This window comes from Gobius niger, assembly GCF_951799975.1.
Source record: "Gobius niger genome assembly, chromosome: 6".
In the NCBI taxonomy this organism is placed as follows: domain Eukaryota; kingdom Metazoa; phylum Chordata; class Actinopteri; order Gobiiformes; family Gobiidae; genus Gobius; species Gobius niger.
In genome coordinates, this window is record NC_136857.1 from 16,472,374 (window position 1) to 16,497,012 (window position 24,639).

The 24,639-nt window shown below is 40.6% G+C and overlaps 2 protein-coding genes across 5 annotated transcripts in view; both read right to left on the reverse strand.

The window, feature by feature from the left end:
- slc2a4rg (SLC2A4 regulator) overlaps positions 1-8,939 on the reverse strand; it is a 31,973-nt gene extending 23,034 nt beyond the window's left edge. For both annotated transcript variants that reach the window (XM_079558522.1, XM_079558521.1), the window contains exons 1-2: positions 8,182-8,939; positions 7,302-7,516 (exon numbers count right to left, since the gene is read on the reverse strand). In XM_079558522.1, coding sequence (XP_079414648.1) covers positions 7,302-7,516; positions 8,182-8,418 — 452 coding nt within the window. In that variant the 5' untranslated portion in view covers positions 8,419-8,939. The remainder of the gene's footprint in view (positions 1-7,301; positions 7,517-8,181) is intronic.
- Positions 8,940-9,493: 554 nt separating this feature from the next.
- LOC306964498 (uncharacterized protein) overlaps positions 9,494-24,639 on the reverse strand; it is a 42,639-nt gene continuing 27,493 nt past the window's right edge. Inside the window, exons 2-9 of one of the 3 annotated variants that reach the window (XM_079558512.1) lie at positions 24,094-24,284; positions 21,742-21,796; positions 21,343-21,433; positions 20,826-21,244; positions 19,786-19,947; positions 19,151-19,303; positions 16,929-17,063; positions 9,494-12,530 (exon numbers count right to left, since the gene is read on the reverse strand). In XM_079558512.1, coding sequence (XP_079414638.1) covers positions 12,027-12,530; positions 16,929-17,063; positions 19,151-19,303; positions 19,786-19,947; positions 20,826-21,244; positions 21,343-21,433; positions 21,742-21,796; positions 24,094-24,239 — 1,665 coding nt within the window. In that variant the 5' untranslated portion in view covers positions 24,240-24,284 and the 3' untranslated portion in view covers positions 9,494-12,026. Of the gene's footprint in view, positions 12,531-16,928; positions 17,064-19,150; positions 19,304-19,785; positions 19,948-20,825; positions 21,248-21,342; positions 21,434-21,741; positions 21,797-24,093; positions 24,285-24,639 lie in introns of all 3 variants that reach the window. The other 2 variants (XM_079558511.1, XM_079558513.1) reach the window with 2 other exon arrangements.

Below are 24,639 nucleotides of genomic sequence, written 5' to 3' on the forward strand. Positions count from 1 at the left end.
CAGAGTTGATTTCTGGTCCAAACCGGATTGAGGCAGATTGGACACCAGCGACAGGAGAAACCAAAGTATTTGTTTTTAACATCTACAGCACAGTTCAGGACATGTCTTAAAACCCGCATATTTATTCTATCAATGAAAAAAGGAGATGCTCTGTTTTAGGATTTAGATTAGTGTTTGATCTGTTCTGTACACGACTGATGGCCTGAGTGTGATCGAGAAAGTTCACTTCATGCACATCCTCAGCACAATCCGAGAACCCCTGGTGTAAGTCATCACCATAAATAATTAAAGGATGTTTTCTTACTTTCCCTACAAATCTCAGTTTTGGCAGACGTGGCCAAAGGCCAAGGTTGTTATTCTTGGCACTAGATTAAAATATATCTTTCCTGCAACAAAACACTCATCCATCATTGTTGCACAAGTTTAAGCACAAGTTTAAGCAAAGCTGTGTAGTTAATTTGGATCAATCTTTTTAAAGCTGTGTGTATATCCCCTTCAGTGAATGGGATATTTTAGATAGTGAGGTCTAACCAAGTGATAAAAACAGATAAATTCACCCTTGTCTAAAGATTCGTTTTTAGCAGAAGGAAGGATACCACAGAACCATGTTATTGCTTGAAAGACAAACATTGTGGAAATAAAACAAGAAGTTGTCAGCCACGTCCCAGCCCTACTTTAACCAAACCGACACTTGAGTCTGAGTTGCGCAAACAGACGTAAAAGACGGACTTATAAATTACTTCAGTTGTTAGTTCCGTCAGGGCACAGCTAGTATAATGTAGGGTATTATTACAAAAAATTAAAATCAAACTACTGATTTTCTTTTACATAGTTTGTAATTCAAACTGCTATTTAAATCTTGCATGACTTTTTAAAATTGAAGTTTGCTCATGAAGACATTAACTGTTTGCTGAATATAATCTGTCTCAGTGTTATCTAAAAATAAAACGATTAGGGGTTTAAGGCAGGCAAAGTAAAGGGGTATTGTGTGAGCTAAAGGTGGGAATTAAGTGCTTTATGCAGCAAGGGTGTGTTATTCTGTGTAGCGCAGGTTCTTATGTAATCTAAAAGCCCAATTAGTGTCTGTCCAGATTCACAGACACTCTATCAACATCTTTCATGCGAAAATCCTTCAAGGTAATTAACAATCCCACAAGGATCAAGGATGAAACAAAGTTGTGTGGCTCATGGCAATATGACGACAATGTTCCTTTACTTGCTTGGCTTTTTATTACGAGGTTTATAAATGTAGACTGTCAATCTTAGCGGTGAATGCTGATTTTGCTCAACATTGCTTTCAATAGAACTACAAACAAAATGTATAGTTTAACGTGCGTTTCTAGTCAAAAAATAAGGTAACATTCTTGTAGAGACAGTACAGTATAAACAGCCTGGTCCCAATTTGATTTCTTGTCAGTGGCAGCAGACACTTGGATGACTTACAATAAAAGTTGAGAAAGATTCTGACGATGGGTTCGTGTGCAAGCTGCAACTTACAAGAAGGAAAAACTCCACAAATCAACAACCAAGAGAAAGAGTTCTGCGCAAACACGTGAGAATGTCAGCGTTGTTAAAAATCCAGAGGTCACTGTGTTTCAGGGTCTACATTATTTTGATGTGGAAGTGAACAAGCGCCACTGCAGGTGTTGTAGCATGTTGCGTTTTTTAACTCATGAATTGTCCGTGAGAGTAAATACTACGCTGACAGAAAAGACAAAGGGAGAGAGGGTTATTGTACATCCAATTACACAAGTTATTTTTTGCGGAAATGTTGCATCAGTGGCATCTAGTTATCATGCAGTCAAAAACATTACCAATATATTGTCTGTATTATCTAACATTAATTGCTACTATTATATAAGGGTAATGCCAGAGTCACGTGGTTGGATTCAATTTGCACATTTTCCCCAAACAGAGATGGTCTCACATATGCAGCACTGACAGAGCATTGAATATTCTGAGCAGATAGACGGCCTATTGTTCTGAAGGCTTCATCTACTTTGGATTTCAGACGGATTGGAATTTTTTTTTACTTCAGGGAAAAAAAGCAAAGAGCTAAAGGCCAGAAGCACAACAGAAAAAGTCATAGGAAAATGAGGCGGGGTTTTTATGCTTGATGCAAAATTAACTTACCGGCGTCATCATTTACAACATTTTTCTAATTTACTTTATTCTGAGGGTAATCCAGTTACTGAATCCTCTGAGCTTTGACGTTCCTGTTTGAAAAGTGGCTACTTTGTTTATATTCAACCAAAACAAGAGTAGTTCATTTCAGGTTTTATGTTTATTATTATTTAGGGGATTTTCAAAGTACAGCTAAAGTTGTATGTGCAAGTTCGAGTGGCTGAGCACAAAAGCGGAGCTGAAGAATGGAAAGATGAATCCCTAAATGCTACTGAGGCAGAACAAGGGCCTTATGTAATATATTAGTGTGGGTGAGCAGGAGATAAAAATCCAGCAGCAGAGCCAAAAGCTGCACAACATGTTGTTTCCCACAACATATTTTTCTGGAGCCAAAGCAAAGCCATGCATCTAGAAATAATGAAAACAGTGTAATTGGGTATTTATGCATTTATATTAACAGGGGTAAGTACTTTGTTGAGCTTTTCTCATAAATAAAACATTTTTGTAGGCAATGTTTTCAACTTTGAGCCGATCTAACATGGAGACACTACGGTCACTGTACAAAACAGATTGATTTAAAAAGCACTTTAAAAACAACACAGTCGCCCTAAATGTTTGCAAAAATAAGACTAAAAGGTTACAAAGTAGGTTTCAACTCTAGAAGATGACAAGGATCAAAATTATGGTCTATAAGGTCTATAAAAAAAATTAAAAACACTCACAGCAAAAGCCAGAGATCAAAAGTGAACATGACTCATGACTGAATGAAAAAAATAAGCTTTTGCAGACCACCAGTCGCATATGGGGGAGAAAAAAACACTTATTGCATACGTATAGTAGCTTTATGTTGCTACAAAGGCTAAATAGAATCAGTGAATGGAGAAAAGTAAACAGCATAAACCTCAATCGTGCCGAAACCTACCCATATCACAGCGTCTACAGACTATATGCCGCTCCTGCTTTTTCCTTTTCCAGCATGAGAATACAGAAACATTGCTTCACGCCTCTCAGTATTCAGTTATGAAATTGATTTTGCGTCTCATCTGACTTGCATAACAACAGAAGATGAATGTCTCGTCGTTACAGTGCAGGATACAAACACAAGTCATTTGCCCCAGTTTCGTTCTTTCAGAGTCCCTCATTAGTGTTAAAGAATGAGCCGAATCAGCCCCCGAGCTCAGCAAACACACGTTAAAAGAAAGGATTGTTTTCTGTCAGTTAAAGTTTTTTTCGTAGTATTTATAATTTGTTATCTTTGATTTCAACCAACATGGCTTTTGGCGTTCAGACTTCTTATTTACATTTGGGCAGAAGTTAGTCCTACATTCCTATTGACATCTGGTTTATGCCTGATTTTTTTTGTATACGCACTGAAGTCGTCTTGATCTGTGCATTTCGATGCTTCATAGAGACAGAAAACAGAAAAGGAGCCGTCGGACACGATCCGCTGCGTTTGTAAATTGCCCACACAGCACATAACCTAGATCCGGACTGCCGACCTGGCGGACATGCCAGATGCCTGTGCGTGTCCTGGTTTGACCCTCCCCACTCGCATGACTCCATTCATTCAGCATGACCTTTCACCCCGCACTTGTGTCAGAGCCGAATTAACCCTTTTGCAGTCTGGAAGGAAGTTAAGAACATAAGAGGACAGCTTAGGAAAACACATTGGAGTTATGACAGATCAATTAAAACAGTGGATGGAGTTTCAGTCTACTTGTAGATGGTTAAGCCTCTACATTAAGTTTTTTTAATTTTATTTTTATATTGTCCACATCATATACTGATACAAGGAAAATTCAAAGAAACTGAGAAAACTTGATGTAGTCATTGTATGATAGCACAGACTGCATTTCTAATATAGTGCAGCCCTAAAAGCTGCTTTGTGATGGCATGTCTGTTGTAGTATGGGATTGGCTAATAAGACGACGAATGCTGGAGTTGGGGGTTAGCTCTTCCCCAGACTCTGACCTTCAAAGCGGCTGTAATGTGTCCTCTGGGGCAGAGCTGGTGCTGGTGGTTGCAGGGGGTGGAGAGGTAATGGACTGTGCTTGAGCCTGTCCTCTTCACAACGCCTGTCTGCACTTTTAGGAGTGCACGTCCTACAGTGAGTAATAAGAGTTGAATTTGGCAACCATTTTAGGGCTGCTTACTGACACGCATGAGCTTTGTGGGAAAATTGTAGAAAAAAATACACAACTTTATATGATTTAAAGGGGCTAGATTCAAATTTTTATACTCACTACTGCCACCTCAGGTTTTACGCGTAACTGCAGCTTCTATATTAAGTTTGTGCATGATGGCGCTTCGGACCCAAATTAACCTTTCTGACTGACAGGATTTTAGAGGCAGTTGTGGTGAACAGGTCTGGGCTCATTCTACACATTAGGACATGGCTGGAACATGTAGGGAAGGAAAATACATAATTGTAGCATTTTTAAACTATGTATAGTCCCTTTAAGTTTGGAGAGTTATAGCTTAGTGGTTCTCAAACCTTTCATAATGAGTACCACATCATACAATATTTCTCCTTCCAAGTACCACCAGGTTTAGATCAATTCAACTGGGTGTTAGATTATTGATTGATGATTAAAACAAATAAAGTCTAAAATTGCAGATGACACAACTACCATCTGAAGAAGCCCAAGTACCACCCATGGTACCACAGTTTGACAGGCTCTATTCCGTATATTTGGTCTGTATTTGGTTTTAATGTAGCTATTATAAAAAGGAGAGGTTGTGTAATTCTTAGAATGAGGACTATACGTCCCCTGCAATAGTTTGTATTATTGTAGAAGAGACACAGTGTTGACTATCTCTTGTAAATTGAGCTATCTTGCCCAAATTCCGAGTATGTTGAACATTGCTGTAAATTTGTTATATTTCTTTATAGTTGCCTGTGAAGGGTGTGGCCTGGATTCTGCTGGGTCACCCCAGGTGCCATCCCACTCAAAGGGGCTATGGAAGTACATATATTATTTTTAGGGACAGTGTTTCCAGTACCATTAAGGGGCTGTTTACACGGCAATAGTCCGCAGGGAAACGCTGCACTCACGTCCTCTTTCAATCTGCTTGTACATGAAAATAATGATGTGTCAATAAGTGTTAGAACATAACTTATGCTATATATATATGCTATTATACTCACAATATAACTTGTATTTTCATTGAAAGATTTAAAATAGCTAACATGAAATTGCTACACAGCCACAGCGGGGCTACACCAGTAAAAAAAAGTCTGGACCCGCCAATAGTCTGTACTCCAAAAGACGCTCCTTTTTGTGGAAGTTCTGGTTAAAACTGGGGCTAAATTACTACTTGTTACAAGGTTAATTTCAAGGTAAACCCTATTTATCGTTCTGCAACAGTCAGTGAAAAAACTTTTAAGCTGACAAAGTGTTTCCATTGATGTAACTTTTCTGTAGTGACAGTACCTGAGCAAGGACAGATAAGAGCGAACACATAATCGACAAAAAAACAAAAACAGACCAATTTAGTCTCAAAATGTCTTTTGTTCACTCACATAGTTTTTGTTGTGTTATCAGTGCAGAAAGAGTCAGGGCTGATGAGTATTGACAAGTATAGAAGGACTTGGACTGTGGAACAAAGACACTTTCAGCAAGGACAAATATCTGCTGCTTCTATGACACAGAATGAGGCACAATTGGTTGATGTTTAAATCAGCAGTGAAAGTAATTTTTCTTCTTGGTCTTTGCCATGACTTGCCCTGAACATGGTGACTGTGCAACAGAGAGGCTAGAAATGTCAAAGTGAGCACTAAAATAACAATAACTCAAATGGAACAAGAACTGGTCATCACAAAATGTAAAAACATGCCATAGCAACATCAATCAGTACACATATACATATTTATATCATATGTATATATTGAAATCATTGATCAAGAAATGATAACCGATTTTTGCAAAAATAATTGACTACTTCAATAGAAATATAAAAAGCATGCTTTGTCTCAGTCAAAGAAACCCCAAAAAAGGGACCAACTACAGCAAACAGCAAAGCTTGGCTGTGGTCTTAAAGACAGGGAGTTAATCTAAAGGTCACTGGAACAACAAAGAGGCTTGGCAACGATGGCCAAAGTGTTATAAGGTTATGCAATCTTTCGAGCAGCTGTGTAATGTCAACGCACAGTTTGTGATGGTGGTGCTGTGGGAATAAAGACGGTTTAATCCTGTATTCTGATTTAAGAGCAGCAGCAGAGGACAAATATGTTTCTGTAGCACAAGCACACGGCGTGAAAGCAAGTTCGGTTCTGTCTCGTGTGGATCCCCAGATTTAGCTCGTATCATACATGACCAGTGGCACATGGAGCTACATGAGTGACTTTTGAAAAACAGAAGGTTTGTCAGATGGTATATCAAACCGCAAAGACAAAACATCATTTGTGGATGGCAAACTTGTAGCATATGGAGCATAAATTAAAGATTAGTGACTGAATAAATAATTTAACAAATACTATTCACATAATATTGAACACATAGCTTTAAAACCATAGATATATTAAAACATGGTTACATGGTCATATGTGTGTGTAAGCCAATGATCATTGTAGTAGCTAACAGCTTTCTAAACAAATAGTTACAAGCCAACTTTGTGCAAGTTGCAAACCTCAAACATAGGTTTTATACTAACCTATGCCAAACACAACACAGAACAGCTTGTTAGAGATAAGGAAATTATTCAATAATATACTGTCAATTATAACATGACTGTTTTATTACTTATTATTATTTGTTCAATTAATTTGAATACACATTAGACAGATGTACTGCATATAACTCTAAAATGTTGCTGTAGGGCCAGAGGGCTCCTTCGCATCTGAACACTGTGACACACAGGCAGTAACTAATAAATGTATAAAATCAACAAAGGCACCGCCGCCAGCCTCTCCCGACTGTCTTCTCTGTTACGTAATCATGTATCAGAGCCGGGCTCTTCATGCTTGCGCCGTAGAACAACCAGTGTTTATGTGCTTGCTTAGTACATTGTGTTTTGTGTAATATGTATCGTGGTGCAATTATGAAAAAGACTGAATAGATTGCTTAAAACACAGATTTATAAGTTTAGTTAAATATCAGTGTTTGAAATATGTAGTGTTTTGTATCATATATCATTTTAGTATTTTCCACACAGTTGCATTCAGATTACATTAATACCTGTTCCTGGGTACTGGGATGTGGCAGGAGTGCGGCTGTCTTTCTGTTGGGGGTGTGTCATGCCCCTGTCCCAACACGGCTTGATTCCTTGGGTTCCTGATGTCCAAGTCCATGAGTCCACCTGGTACCTGCCCATAGACCTCTGGGCAGTGAGGGGGGCTGGTCCCCTGCAGACCCCCAACGAAACCAGCACCATTTTGGTCCCCACTGCCCGTCTAAAAAGTAATGACAATATGACTTCTTAGGCAAATAGTAATATACAACTTGTTACATGGTTACAAACAGACCATTATCACAACTCAGCCACCAAACAGCCTAATAGGCTTAATAGTTGTTATATTGATCAAACCAATAAGTTAGTCAATACTGCGTAGTCTGTTCATATAAAGATTTCAAGTGGCTGGAGAAAGTACCCTTGTGGGGATGTGTAGAGGCTCAGCTCTCGCCATAGCTCCACCCCGGCGTTATGGGGGAGGGGTATGGTTAATAGTTTGGAGTCCCAGCCCCCTTTACAGTAAACTTTGTACACACCGCTTGAGCCGCCGCCATTTAAAGCGGTTTGTTTTCAACGTAGCTCGTTTCTATTTAACCAACGCTGACGGACGTTCATTTAATCTGTCAAAAAGCCAATCAAACGACCACATTCGCATTCAGACACTTTACGCACAAAAGCAACGCAGAATCAAATGTAAGTTGTGTTTTAAAGGCGGTGCGGTCGCTCATGGCAAGTGTTAAATGTATTAAATGTCTTTAAAGGCAGTGAAAGTGATTATTACGCAGCGTAATGACAGCGCTGTGTCCACGGCGCGGTGGATGATGTGGACTTTGCCGGGTTTGAAAACAGCGCAAAAACATGAAATCAAACGGTGGTGACAGTTACCTTCTCCGCGTGCAATAAGCGCCCCACGGACGATAGTCCGATCCCTTTTGATGAAGTTTTCTCCCCTTTGCCTTCCGCTGTCGAATCCACAACAAATGCGTAGAGGACGGAGCCGTGGGTGTACGCTGGCGTGGGACCGTGTTTCTCCGGGGTGATATGGAGCACTGATCGGCCTGTCCGGTAGCTGTGGTCTACGCCACCAACCCTTGACTTGTCCAAAACAAATCTTGAGTCCATGTTGAGTCGACGCAAGTGATTATAGAAATATAACCAGCTTTTCGAAGGTTTCTGTGCAAAATGCAGTAATTAGATACATTTATCAAGCTTGTCGAGAGAAGATGGGAATTGTCCAAGTCTTGACTTCTAAACTAATCTACATGTAAAGTTCTTACTGCCGCCACCACCACCACCACCCAGGATATACAAAAAGCCGCCCGGTCAGAAGGTGGATAAAAGATTGTTTTGCCTCTTTCCTCCAAAAGAATACCACGCCCCCTTCAAAGCGCTCTCATTGGTCTCTTGCAAGCACAAACGCTTCAGTTTGGCACGCGTCCCCGGCGAGGCGGACCTTGATTGGAGGTTGCTGTTCTGCCAGTCAACCTTTCGCACCAATGCGAGTGATTTGGGAGGAATGGAAGAGGAAGAAGGGCTTGCCCTGAAGTCACCGGCCGGTATTTGTGGCGGAGGAAGAAGAGCCGGTCCATGGCCGCAGACACAGCTGAAAAGTGTGCAGCTGCTGCCTGCGCGCGAGGTTTTACAGTTTTTGTTTTGTTGTTTCTTGGATTAGTTTTGCATCGGGTTTTCCTTTCTTTCTTTTTGCGCTGCTTTGAATAACATGAATGTACACAAGCCATACACTACTCCTATCCTTTTACTTGGCTGAACACAATATTAAATGTTCAAGCTTACACTGTAGAGTAGGCCTACCCTAAAATGACCCTAAAATCTCCTTTCGCAAAACAATAAAATACAGTGTACGAAACTCAAATCATGTGGGTAGTTTGAACCTTTGATAAAACTGCTAAAAAACAACAAGCATTAATGTAGCAAATTAGTGTAGAACAAAATTTCTCATCCAATAAATTCTAAGCTTTCTACTATTAAACACAGAACAAAACCTTCATGTGCATCACACCCCCAGCCAAACAACGGACAATTCACCTTCTCCTGAGCTCTGTGATTAAATGTCACACAGAAAATTACTTGAAAATACTTTTGTGTAGGACTGCATTTCGGCGCTGCCTCCAGGAAGCTTACATTAACTTTAGATGAATATGTTGATCTAAAAACAAGAAAGAAAAGCATATGGCAGTTCATTAAAAAAGTAAAAACTCACTTTATTATTTTATGAAGATTAATATAAAACATTACAATCTTTGCATATTTGCACTGTCACACTATATGTTCATATATTTATTCTTTTGAAGTAAACCCTGTGCTTTAAACATACAACATTGGCTACAGCTGTCACAGCAGAACTGGCCCATAAAAGACTATGAACAGGCAGCATCAGTATCTGCATGGAAAGCATGACCAAGTTTTGCATCCACAAAGTACAATGTGTCTGTGATAACCATCATTGTTGAACAAATATACTGTTTACTGCATGTTACATTGAACAACTTCAGAACAGCAACAGAATATTTTACACATTTACATCTTCATATACTGCTTCATATTTGTGCAATCAACATTTTGTCTTCATCAGTGCTGAAAAAACATCCAAAACCATCTAGAATTATGTGGCACAAAGTGACAGGCAGGGAAAAAGTATAATAAATATCTAGTCCCAAAATTAAGCCTCAGTAGAACTAAAGATGTGTTTATCGGGCAGTAGTTGAATGTTGTAAGTGAATATGGGACTGGCCTGACCCAGTGTATGCCCCCATCGTCAGCACCCGTAAGACCCCAAAGTCCCACCAACTGGACATCAAAGGTCTCTTTGTACCAGAGGGGTGAAGAACAGAGGATGGAAGATGAACACCAAAGAGTTACTTTTCCCTAAACTGACAAATGTTACTTGTAGCTAGTGCAGTTAACGAATATCAGAAAAGGGGATTCTGATCTATGTATGCCTTTTAGTCATCACTCATATCCACCTATGGCCCATTTGCTGCGGAGAATTTTCTTGCATACAATCATAATTCATTTTCTTTGTATTACATGGTAATAGAGCACAACTGAAAAAAAAAATACATTATAACAGATCAGTAAATACAACATTGTTTTTTCTCCATATATTAAAGCATGCACTTTTTGATCAAGCAAAATTGCACAAACAACATATTGTTTCTATGGCAGTGGCATGAGCTCTTTGACCAGAAATAATAAATAAATAAATAAATCTGCAAACAAAGAAACAGTGCATTATACTACAGAGTGTCTTATTGTAAATACTGTTACAAAAACTGTTGGGCTTATACATAATGTGAGTGGCCATTTCAAAATCTGCTTTATTTGTACATGGTTTTTTGACTCACAGTACTTTTCAAGGTTTTTTACAGTACGCTGTCCATTTGTTTATACAAAAAAATGCCTTCTTCCTGATGCTAAGTCTTTATTGTTTTCTCCATAAACTATGCTTTAAATGTTCCCCTAACTGACTTGAGCCAGATAATGTGTTGAGGAGAGTTTGGCTGAGGACAAAGTGGGGAGTTCCAAAGGACACTTGCTGACAATTACTTTGCTTAAACTTTATTTTCTTGGGCTAAACTTCATATTTCTATTTGAACAACTGAATCACAAAAGGCTGTCTGTAAAGGGTCTAGGACGGCCCTAAACAGGATCTAATTAAGCACAAGAGTAGTTGACTATATTATATAACATTTTTTGTAAAGATATTCGTGATCAGCAAAGTATATACGTTAAAATGTCATAGAACATCCTGTTTATCTTTCAGGATATTATATTATTCTGCTTGTCTGTGGATAACAGGCAAATTTGTGTTGTTATTATTATAAAATGAGGAAATGCCTCAATAAGCCCGTGAGGCCAAAGACATTTTTGAATTATAAGTGTGTCATTGGATGTGCTTTTATACATAATTTATAGGCTATAGTTATTATGAAATCAAAACAGCTCAGTATTAGTATGAAGGGATCCCATAGGGTTGAAAAATACAAACAATAAACCTTAATTTACCTCTGTGTTTAACAGGTATTATAGACTTTAGTGTGAACAAAGCATCTAAAGATAGTCATTGACCAACAGGACAGTGCTCACAAAACCTGTTTCATGTTTGTTTAGTTAAAGTTAAGAACCACAAATCTGTGTGTCATCAGTTGGGTATATTACATAAGTCCCCACAAAAACAGGGATATGTGTGTGCTTGTTTGTGTGGATTACAAAGGTGTGCCTTATGCTGCTAACATAGCCAGTGTCTTTGCTACTTACATTTCACTCTGTGTTGTGTTTTGCACATTGCATGCACATTTTTGATTGACTTCATATTTTTCTCAAGTTTACACTACATACCTTTTTAAGAGCACAGTGTTTATATAAAAATAAAAATAAAATATTATGGAAAATGGTGCACACACAGTTATCACACAGTAAGTTTGTAACATGTATATTTCCACTGTATTTTTTTTTCCATCCTTGTTTTGATATATCTTTTGTTAAAACATTTTTGGTCCACAAATGTGTTGGTCTAAGCTGACGCTGAAAAACAGACCGAAGAAGAGAAGTTCGAACCTGGATTAGACCCTGTTTGTACCTGATGTCAATGCAAATGGATCTTCTTATAGTTTATCTGGGTCTTAGCTCTATGTACAGTGAACAATACAGATGTCCCTCACTTGGATCTGTACTATGAACTCTCGGGTTTTTCTTCTTTTCTCTGTCCTCTACAGCCCAGTCACATACATCTCCATGCCGTCGTTGAAGGTGAAGATGGTTGTTGTGCTGGAACTGTTGGCCCCTGCTTTTACGTCACTGATGCTCTCATAGAAGTGTTCCCCACCGGGCATCCCTCTGACGGGCAGAGAGGCCGGCCCTGAGCCCTGAGCTGGGACGGCTGCTGGTAGGGCTGCCTGTTGTTGTTGTTGCTGCTGCTTCTTCCTCTTCAGAGTGGCACTACCTCCAGCCGAGCTATTGTTGTTGCCGGCCTGCTCGTGTTTCCGGTGGCTGTCGACGGTGGCATATGAAGGGTCGGATTCAGCCACCGCACATGTTGACCAGGAGCCCACCGGTTCATAGCAGGGCTCCTCCTGGGACCGGGCCTGCACCTGCACCCCTCTGCCTCTCCCTCTGGCCCCACCAAAGGAGCGCGGGAGTGTTTTAGCACCATTGTTTTCCATAGGAGGCTTCTTTCTCTGGTTCTTACACACAATGGAGTAGGTCTCTGCAATCTGAGAACAGATACAGGAGGAAAATGAGGTGTCAAAAAGTGCACTACAGTACTTAATAGTTAGCAAATCAATACACACATTTAATTTTAAAATAATAATCTCATATCTAAGTCTCATACTCTTACTGGGCTATCCCTGTATCAGCAGTTGCCTCACAGGACTACACAAATGCTGCCAATTTACAAAGAGGAACAATTTGGAAACCAGCAGTGACATCAGCAGTGAAACAGGCAAACAAATGTAATGACCAAATGAACAATCAGCAGTGAAGCAGCAGTTGGATAGTTGTTTTCTGGGCGTGCCACGTCCATAGACCCTCCATCAAGGAAAAAGCTCAAAAACCCAATGGGTGGAAAGAGAAACCTTAAGGAGAACCATATTGAAGGAGAGGTTCAACTCCCATAAAGGACAGGATATACAGATAGACACAGGGATTCATACATTCAGCTTCATTCTTGAAATGGGCATGGGCAAATTCTGGTGAACTTTTAGCCCCTATGGGCAGTGGCTGAACACGAGTTAGGCCAAGTGATCTACATTGGAAGACGGACACTCCCACATGCATTCACAAGGGGAATTTGGAATCACAATTTCGACACATATATGTCTCTGGACCAAAGGGACAAGCAAACTCCACACAGACAGATGACTAAGACTCAGGACTTTACTTGCAACCTCCTTACAGGGAAGAAGAGGGACAAAACAGTCTTTGTCAACATAACTAATAAAATAAGGATTTAATATACTTCTTTAAAAACATGTAATTTGTTTGAAATGAACAGCACAGAAGAGTGTCTGCCTGTTCAGTGAAGGCGTGTGCACAGTAGTTTGCGTATGTGTTGACTGTGTGCTGTAACCTGACCTATTTTGACGGGAGAGCAAACTGTGTTATCACTCTGCTGAAGTCTAGGCTGCACACTCAGTGGATAGACCTGTTAAAATTTCACCAGCACCGCTCCGGTGTGAAGACCTGGACTCCAGCCAAAGCACTTACAAATACTGTTGTTTTTATTGGCGGACTTTACTCACCTCTTATTCACTTTGAATGAGGAATGTATCTGGAGTTTTGTGAATGCTATCTTATTCAGGGTGTGCTGCTGGCATCTTGCATTCATAACACTATAGAACACTCCTCCCTGCGGTCTTTATCTGAGCTGTGGGCTGAGCTGAACCTTAGTGCACCGACAAAGCCTTTAGGATGGGAGGCGAAACGTTCGACACTTCAACTACAGAGTACAGAAGATGACACAAGAACCTTCATTGAAGATGGACAACACGACTGACAGGCTACACAAACGTCTATAGAGTTTTTTCAAACCACACTAAGTCAGAAGAATGTTAGCTTTCAAATAATCATGGATAAAAGAGACATTTAATTCACCTCCTATCTTTGAAACAAGAATCAGGACTGGAGTAAACCTTGACCTAATCCATAACACTAGCAACTGAGGGTAAACAAAGATTACATAGACTAAGTAAAAACTAAACTATGTCTAAGCCAGGCGGGACTAAGTCATGTCTTAAAAACGAACTAAGAAAAACATGCCTGTTCTAACCTAGATTTAACTAGAAATAAACCAGTTCTAAACTAAAGCTGAACCGAGGCCAAACCAGATCCTGTAAACCACAACTAAAACAGTGAATTAAACTAAACCAAAACTCGGATTAAGTAAATTTAAGTAAACTCCAGTGTCTCTATGGGTACATGTACCGCTGTTTGACAATGATATAAATCTTTTGACTATGACATCCTCAACTGTGAGGCATGGACAGAAGAAGATATATAGAGGTAGTGCCATGACCTCTGGCATTTCTGTGTCAAAATTCCACACACACAAAACAAGAGCAAAGGATTGTGGGATATGCCCATGTTTACTCTCAGTGTTCACACCCAGACCAGCTTTGACCCAGAAAAGAAACGAGAAATAAGGGCAATACAAAACACTCTCTTGTATATATTAAAAGATTGACTTTATAGATGTGCTGTGCCCTGCAAAAGTGCTTAAATGAGTACAGAGTGACAATGAAATGAAACAATTTCAATTACTACATACATGCAATCCTGGCCAGAAAACATATCCAATGTCTTTAGAATAGTTGCACATTTACATCTCATAAGCCAATCGATCAGTTAAAACAGGTTTCTTGTTTGTAACTTGTGCATTGTATACACACACATATTCACTTTTTACCTTTGTTTGTGTTGGGTAAACCATTACTATGTCAATTGTATTCATATGTGTTTTTGTACATGCAGAGTTTGCAGCTCGCACACAGCACAGCAGAGGAAGGAAGTCACAAGATGACGGGGATTTCGAAACTGCAGGCTGCAGCTGTTGAGGAAGCCAGAGTTTTGTATGTTTTCTTTTCTCTTCCTTGGTTCTGCCTTTCTGGTCCTTTTTTTTTTTTTTTTAGCAGATCTGCTCTGGTTTTAGCTACATTTAATTCTGGTCAGCAATGATTATTATGCACGGAAACACAATACATGTATGACTAATGTACCCACTGCTGCCAACTTGATGAATAGTGAAAATGCCATAAGTTTCCTAAGAGTCTGGAAGCAGTTGATATTCATACGACAGGAGTGAATGTGATTGGTGGAAGAAGGCAGCGCCCCCTAATAGCCACAAAGGGAGGGGTAAAGGAGGAACAAGAGAGAGAGAAAGAGAGAGAGAGAGAGAGAGAAAGAGGGAGAGAGAGAGAGAGAGAGAGAGAGAGAGAGAGAGGTGGGGCTGGGGCATGGAAACTGACAGAATGACAAACTCCAGGAGTGAAAAGTAAACGCACAAAAACAAATACTTGAATGGAAAATGCAAAAAGTCAAAAAGAGAACGTTAACATTGAGAAAGTTGATCATTTTCGGAGGGAGAAGCAACAAGTTATTTGGAAGTAGATTAAACTTTAAGGCAGAAACATAAATCCTTTGCTTATTTTAAGTATCCAATCAGGTGACCAGTAATAACTCATTTGCTTATCCCTAACACATCCCACAATAGCTTAAAATAGACACCACATTTCACTTTTATTGAATCATCCCGTGTGTTCTGTTCTGCAAATAATTTCTGGCTACAATTGCTTAAAATTAAAGAAGGTTTACTTCGCACATCTCTTTGTTTTAAACGGGTGCGTAAGAGAAGGCATAGAGGCCAAATGTAGAAAAGGAAAAATCTCTCGCACACTGTATACTTGCAACACCAGTGTTCCTTTATTAATGCAACGTTTCGGCCAGTGGCCTTCGTCAGGCAAAATGTGACATTTTTCCTTTTCTACATTTGGCTACGATTGCTTAAAATACACACACATTTAGTCATTATGTTTTATCGAATCATCATCTGAGCAGCGCAATTATTTTCTGACCTAGTTAACATTCACAGGATGAGATTTGGAAGCAGACACGCCCACGTTTCTACTATTTCATTCCGACAACATGATCTTGTGTGTTCAATGATATGGAAGAAAAAAAAGGTGGGGGTGGAGAGGTCGGGAGCACATGTGTTGGATTAAGCGACATGACTGGTGGATGTTGGCTTCCCCCATCTCACTGCCAGACATGCATACATTGTTTAGCTCGTGGCATCCAATTCGTTCGGAGCCAATCACGAGCGTCTGTATGGATTTCCTCTTAACAAAAGCCTCTACAATATTATGCTACAGCAGGTGAGGATACCATCGGGTCTGGATTGTGGCAGACAGCGACAGACTGGGGAATGGGGTCAAAGTGCAGGTCAAGGGGGAGGGGTGAAGGGGGAGCGCTCTCGTGCAGGCTCCATGTCACATGACCCCTGCAGAAAGAGGCCTCGTATGATAGGTGGGTCAGAGGCCAGAGCTGTTATGACTGCATGGGCAATAGCTTGTATCCACATGATGTCAGAAAATTCTCCATGGGTTTAAAAAAATGTGAAATTCTGACCGTTGCGATAGAAATAAACAATTGCCGTTCTGTCTTTGGAACAGTGAAGAGTTCTCAAAATGACGTACAAAACAGGACAACATACGATATGTGTGTCAGCTCGGTTGGACAGGAGTTTTCCATGATAGTGAAGGTTTTCATAAAAATAATTATTCTTTTCTCAAAGAAATAAATAAAATAATCAACCACATCCACAATTTGTGGTTTGTTACAGGATTTGCTACTGCTTTGGCCTTAAAATCAATATATACCACTAAGAAAAACTGTCCAGCTTAAATACTTAGATATTACATATTTCAATTTAAAAAGTTATCATACTTTTGAAGCAGGTTACAAGCAAAAGTTAGAAACCAGTGTCAAGCCCTGATGATGATTGTTGAACAGAGCAGAGCGAGAACTCGTCTCCCTATTCATCTTGCCTCCTGTTGGCCTTGTCCCGTTGACATTGACCAAACAAAATCCATACTGACAGACAGACAGGACAGTACCTCCTTTGCGGTGGGGGGTGACGGGTGTCCCTGTGGGTTGTCTCCACGGAGTGGAGGTGGGTGCAGGGTGATTATATCGTCCTCCTCAGGGGGCTTCCAGATGTACTGCTCCCCATTGCCCATGAACACAGCCTCCTAATAAACATATATAAAATCACAATTAACTATTAAAGTCAAATATGTTGAATCATTTATATATGTAGATGCACTTCTATTTGCTAGAATATAAGCTATTCTGACTGGCTACTGCTCCTCAAACGATGCTACTGTAGATTGTGGGTATGATTGTGCATGTGTGTGATTTAGACATTGACAGGATCAGATGGTTCGAGAGCTCTGAGGTTATGCATGAGCTGGGCTAGTCCAGCTCTTTTATTTGAGATTTGAGCTTGACAGTGTTATGGTTTGCGTAATTGAAAATCCACAACAAGGTTATTCTGCCTACAAATCAATTATAGAAAAAGAAATAGACTGTCAGTCCTATTTCCAAAGCCAATATTTTTGATAAAGAGTCCACTTCAGCATTTAGCGATGTTACATTTTTCCCAACACCATGACTCAAAAAATGCTGGGCCAGCATCTGTGTGTTTTTCTGTTCAATTTTTAACTTAAAGTTAATCATTCCCCTCCTCTCCACAGGGCTTCATGCAAATCCTTCTAGCCAAAATATACCAACAAACACACATAGCTTGCTCATATCTAATCTTTCCATATATAAGCCCTTATGTGATCTATAAGAGCCTTGGGTAACATTAGCATAGCATTAGTTACTGTTTAGTCAGCATTGAATTGCCTATACATGTTCACAGCCCTATTTCTACATCGAAACCACACTACTGAGTTACAGATGAATGCTATAAATTATAATTAACTTAATAAAAAGCAAAGATAAAAAATGTTTTTACAGTATGTATGCACAGTATATATTCATGTATTCTGATTGATGGTTAAAATATGTTCTATCTACAGTCTTAACAATTCTTGGCTTGTTGTCGTTTTTCAGTTGCACATTTTAATACTTAAATTGCTCACAAATAATGATAAAGAATGTTTGCTGATACAGTATTTATATGTTTTATTGCATGGAAACTGTGCGATAACAATCCAAATGAATCTTGTGTTGATGTTTGTATATGTTTAAATACATTAATTTATAACAAAACGGATCAAACAAAGCAGCAATCAAAATCAAATGACCTTCTGAAAATCTTGCCCCGTGGTGATCCAATTATAAACCAATTACTTGTGTCATGCCCCGGTTTGTGCACATGCAAACAAGGATAATTAAACTTTTATATTCTCCTCCTGTGCTCTCAGTGTGAGTAATAGGCGCTGGCTGAGGCGGGGAAAATGGTTTCAATATGTGGACATTATTTATCCGTTCAGCTGGCTGGCTGCTGGCTACCTGTTAGCTGGGCCTTGATAGACACGCTGAAAGACTGAACACAAATACACACTCGGAGACACACACGCAGAGGCAGTTGTTGGCAGCAGGCCAGGCTCTTACATAATCCATCCCTCCACTCTTTACGCCGCTGCTCCAATGCTGCACTTCAGGCAAATAGAGTGACACACACACACACACACCATACATGCACACTGCGAAGGATTAAGAATAGATGGGTCAACAACTAAAGTCACTTCTCGAACTAAACAGCACAAATCCACTCTTCATATATATCTCCAATCGGTTCGTTCCTTTTGAATCAGCTCTAATATTTCCTGAAATGCTCCTAAAATACATCTGGGGGGATAAATGAATTAAATGATTTTTTAAAAGTACTTTGCACATCTCATTTCGATTGCATATTTAATCAGAGTTTGAGGAATCATTGCAGCGAGACATTCCATGATGTAGACGGCAAAGCAGGCAGTGAAAAACTTTGTGGAAAAGTCTGCCAAAATCATCAGACTATTTATCGACCTGGATGTCTGAGCATTCTTGTCTGAATTTGCATACTTATCTTCTTTGTTAGCTATGTTTTGCACCTAGGCAAACTAAGTTTTATTTTATCAACACACTGAATTGGCCAAAAGTGTTGGTAACTAAAGATATGAAAGTAACAACAAGGGAATCACAAAAAGCCTGAAGAAACAAAAGCCAGCTTTCATTTGTGGACACTGCCCTCTGTTGGTCACTGTCTAGACCTGCATGCTGCCATAACTGTGCTCCTGTACAGAAAGAGCAGTGGGCTGAGAGAGTTATTGATTGGTTGCTGTACCTTGGGGAATGAGTGTATGTGAAATGGCTCGAGTGGTTTGCGTGGAAACTCCTGGCTGCGATGGAGCGGAGGAGCAGAGGGCGAGTCACTCACACTGGACTGGTCTGACTGGCTATCGCCGCCATTATTCTCCTTCCTGCTGGACTTCTCAACCTGAACGGTTTGTACATGAACAACAATAGAAAACATGCAAGCTTTTAGGGTGCTAAATAATAGTGTGGTCAAATTATTTTATAAGCGTGTACTAGGGGAACAGACATTAAGATAAAGGATAATGCACAACAAGAGATTCAGAGCTCTAAGACAGCACAGACAGTCTAGGCCCATCTATGTATTTCACAATGCTAATGGGTGGCTAAAATACTGGAGCTATAAAATATAAAAAGACAACATGACAGAAGTGATTGTGAAGTGATTGTGAAGTAACAAAAGGGGCAGATATTATAACATTTGATCTTCTCCTCTGCTCCGTTTCATTCCGACTGTATTGGCTTTGCAGTTTTGTTGTGATTGTTTTGGATGTTTTGAATTAAATTAATAAATAAATATAACATAAAGCGTAACTTTCCATAGAATGATGCTTCTTATATTCTATTATTCTGTCCCACTTCCTGCATGTTGGGGTTGTTTATTACCTTCCTGAACTTGCGCACTGAAGCGTACTCCACTCCTCCAGGCTCCTGGTTAGTCAGAGAGTTGACAGAGGACAGAGGAGACCTGTTCATCCCACTCAGGCTGTTGGTTCGTCCTGGGATTGTCCCATTGCCACCATTTGTTCTCCCATTCCCCCTGCCATTCTGCAAAGTACAACGCACAAGACTAAACAGCTCCTCCTGGTGGAAGTTGTTGGTTACATAATGAAGGTCTCTAATTTTCGGGCTTTTCAAAAACATGTACTGGCCCCAATGCAATCAAATAATGAGTCAACAGAATGCCTGGACTCTTCCTTTGCTGGCACAGTGGCACTTTTAAAAGGGAATCTTATTTACCTGACAAGTCACCCAAATAGCTTTTTCATCCAATCTCATGACAACATCAAAGTGTTTTTAGCTCTTGAGAAGAATCTCACAGAATATGGAGGATTACCTAACAACTCCTGCAATGGAACATCTTGAAAGCTTATCAAAAAGGAAAAGCAGAACTAAGTAACTCGTGCCCCTAGAGGCCATAAGCACCACTGCAGGTGTCGTAGCAAGTTGCGGTTTTTTTACTCATTAATTGTCCATGAGAGAGTAAATACTACGCTGATTGAAAAGACAAGGGAGAGAGGGATATTGTACATCCAATTACACAAAGGAGATCAATTTTTTCACTCAAACTTGGCTGTAAATACTGCTAAAGTGGCGCTAGCTGGCAGATAGCTTTGCCCGTTTGCCTGTTAGCTTCTTCTTCGTGATTCCATCAGTGTGTATTGGTGACTCCGACCCGGTGCAGGGAAAGCTGCAATTGTTGTCTTCTGGCCAGAGACACCGGGGGAGATGAAAGACCCATCATCACCCACCCAGATCATCCCATCAACACTTGTATTACCCCCAGAAGGACAGTGAAAAGGATTTATTAAGGTAAACAAGTTACTTAGTTCTGCTTTAATTCGATCACTTACATTTCCCACACACCTGTAATAACATTTTCTACCATAAAGTTGCTCCATTTTGGACTGTATTGTTAAACTCACATTGGCAAAGCCGTTCCCTCCTCTTGCCCCATTAGCCTGTGCAGGAGGGCTGTGTGCTGCTCTGACGGAAGCCGGGGAGTTGGACAGTATGGAGGGTGGTGCGGAGGTGATCTTGTGACCCACCTCGCCGTCCCGTACCCCTACTGTCTCATACAGCCCATCGTCGAGAGGATGGATCGGGGTGGGGTTGTTCCTTCCCACCTCGGTATAGGTGTGGTCTCTCGCCTCTCCTCCTGCGCCACCGCCCCCAAGCCCAGCCTCTGGATCAGCCCCCGTCTCTCCCCCGCTGTCCTGGCCACTCCCCGGGGGGCTGGTGGGGATCTGAGGGAGCTGGCGTCCGTGGGATGGTCTCAGGTCCGTCTGCGAGCGCCGGCTGTGGAGGAGCAGGAGGTCCATGCTGGCGGGACGACTTTTACTGACTGCTGCGGGAGAGATAGTGTTACTGGCGGGGCATTACGTCAGCGGGAGCTTGTTATGCCAAAGCTAATAGATACAAACGTGTCAACTTGTCACTTACAGTTTCCATTGCAGGGAAAGCGATTAATCTCATGCAGCCTGGTGTCGGATTTGCTCATCGAGTTCAGTTTGGGATGCCGGAGTGTCCCTTGCTACAACACATATACGCAGTCAACTTAATGCAGGCAGAATTTACAGAACACGGACAATTTAAATAAAGAATGGTATTTAATGGTATTCAATTTTGGAAAAATATGCAATTGTAATTGTGATTTAGATTGTGATCATATAGACCTAGTAGAAAACAGATTTGTAAAGTACAACATAATTCCATAATGTTTTGATTTGTCATTGATTGCACTGGATAGTATTTACATTGCTGTTACTAAATACATTTCTGATAAACAACACTCGACATCTCCGAATGGATTGTGGCTGTGACTGACAGAAGACAACTCACCATATTCACTGATGTCCCCTTCTCTCCAGCCGGGGGATGCTTGCTCTTGCTTTTCCTGAGAACACATCAGCAGCACAGAGCAAGGTCAGCAGAAGCCAGTGGACAGAGAGAGAGAGAGGACAGGCATAGACCCGGAGAGGGAGAGATAGTATCACAATGAAACTTTGGTGAGGCCACTGAAGTCCTTAGTGATAAGGGGAGCCCAGTCAAACTGTGAAATTAATCGTAGCTTTTTCTTTGTATACGCAAGCGTCCTTGACAAGAACTTTCGAGAATATATTATAGCAAAATACTGCAGACGAACAGGGTGTTAGTAATAGAGAAAACCACAGAGTAAAGTATTTATTACAATCTCTGAAATTAATGAGAAAAACTGAATGAGTGCTTTTGTGCTAAGGTTACAAACTGCCTCCAAATATGAACTCTAACATACAAGAGGTATTTATTTGTGGTATGTGTTCAACTCCCCAGGGACCTGACTGTTGCTATGGGTTACTGTTTATGCGGTGAGGTCGCTACACAGATGATGCTCATAGGTTCATATGACCTATGTGCGCCTACCTTTCACAGAAGGTGTATATCATGCTATATACGGGATAATTATTTGGCAATAATTAGCAAAGAACAGGTGTTCACAGCACACACATAATCCAATTTAACAAGTTGTATTCATAGCAGGTACTTTCTCACAATCTGCACAACAACTGCGAGCTATTGTCTCCTCTAGTGATCTGGAACGACATCCTATTTGTACAAGCATATGGGCATTGGACCCAGAGGGGATCATGGGAAGAAAACGGGCCCCTGAGGAGAAATTCATAATAACGCTGCACAGGGGGGGAACCCAGAGTGAAGAAGTATGAAAGCATACAAATAGGACAGTCAAAAAAGGGTGAATGGAGAAGTGGGACATGCAGTTTTCTTGGTCAAAAATCAATACTGGAGAAAGGTAGTTTTATAGTACAGAGATGCAGGGCGGTTAGGGCTTCCAAGCTAGCAGACTGTATGAATTGCATGTCCTATCGCTGGGCTTTCTGGGTTTGATTAGTTTGTTTAATCACACACTGATCTGGGCACGTCTCTGGTATAATTGATAAAAAGATACACAATTGAATATAACCAAAGATGCAACAAATGTAATATATGTCTCTTTTTTGGATCTTCCGTAACATGAGAAGCTTGTCAAACTTTTCTCTTTATCGGTGTAACCCTTGGCAACCAAGCCAAAGATCCCAAAGGGGCTTGTGATTGGTCCCTGAAGTCTGCTTTCCCCCCTGGTCCATGCTGGCTCAGAGCGTGATCCTCTTAAAAAAAATAGTGCAGGGTTCTCTCTCACTGCGGGAATGACGTGATGGTGCCCTGAGTCTCTTAGGGCCGACTCTGTCTCCTCTGCACTGTAAACATCACTGTAACTGATCTGACATTAAGAGTCATTACAGGCTCATAGCAGAGAGACGATGGAAAGAACAGGCGAAGACATCACAAGAGATGGATGAAAGCAATGATTAGATGAAGGACTCGCGACGGCAAAGTGGTTCATCGACAACTTTGATGAAGAAAAAAAAAAAGAAAGACCACAGCAATTATTCTGTTGTTCAGTAATTATAATTATTTGACCCTCTAGAAAAGATGACAGTAGGTTAGAAGGTTTTAAGTTGCTATCTGGCCAGGATATGGAAGTTCAGTTTCTGACCCAGTGGAAAAAACCTTAATATCCTATACTGCTGCACAGTCATGGCCGAATGCGTCCAAAAAGGCATTAAGTAGGGCTGCATAATTTGGAAAAAAAAAAAATCTTATGCTATTTTTCTGACAAGGACTGTATTGCGATTGCGATTAGCTTTGCCTTTGGGATCTTCGAGGTCACTGCGCATATTTTAAACCTGCCCAGGAGAAAAACATTTGAGAGAATACTCAAATATGCACTCCTAACCGAATACGAGAATCACATGCATTTTAGAACATGTTTGCAGAAGTCTACACACCACGGGGTGAGCAGGTTTTAGACATAAGGAGATCCTTTGTTTGCAGAGAACATCGTAGTGCACAAAAAAATTAGATTGTAATCATGAGTGTGTTTTGTCTGATTGTGTTTTGATTTTATTGCAATTGAGATGTTGTAGCATCACTAGACAAAAATTGCCAAGTCATATGAGCGGTATTCCCAACTTTCTTATATTGATGTATTGTAATTAACTTCATGGGTGCGCTCTGGGGAACTATATTTTCTTAGAAAAGTATGAAAGAGATAAAGCCAGAGAAACTGATTATTTTGCAGTCGTCTCTCTTTTTTTTTTTACACCCCCCCCTTGAGCTGCAGATAACAAAGTAACATTAATCCTTCTCGCTCACCTCTGGCAGCCCACACAGACCAGAACGATGAGTATTGTGACCACGAAGGCAGAGGCAGCGGCGATGGCGCCCAAGAGCAGCAGGTTCTTGAAGGGAGAATCCCCCTGGCTGTTGTCTTCATTTTCACCCATGTCATTGTCGCTCATTTTGCTTCTCGCACCACAAACTCTCAGGTCTCAGCGTCTGAAAACCTGCGGAGATAAGGCAGAAGGAGAAAAGGCGACAAGACATGAATGACACGAGATAAGGGGAGGAATACTGCAGAGAAATGGTGCCATAAGATCTTAGATGATAATAATGTGCGTGTGTGTGTGTGTGCGTGTGCGTGTGCGTGTGTGTGTGTGTGTGTGTGTGTGTGTGTGTGTGTATGTGTGTGTGCGTGTGCGTGTGCATGCGCTTCGTTTGCCTTTGGCTTTTTGTCACTGTCGCTTTCTGACATACCGGGTGCTATTTTTGACTCAGAAACAGAATAATGCAGAGAAATACAAAGCGGCAGGAATAAACAGAATTAAATAGGTGTCAGTGTGTTCAGGCGTTTTACGGGAA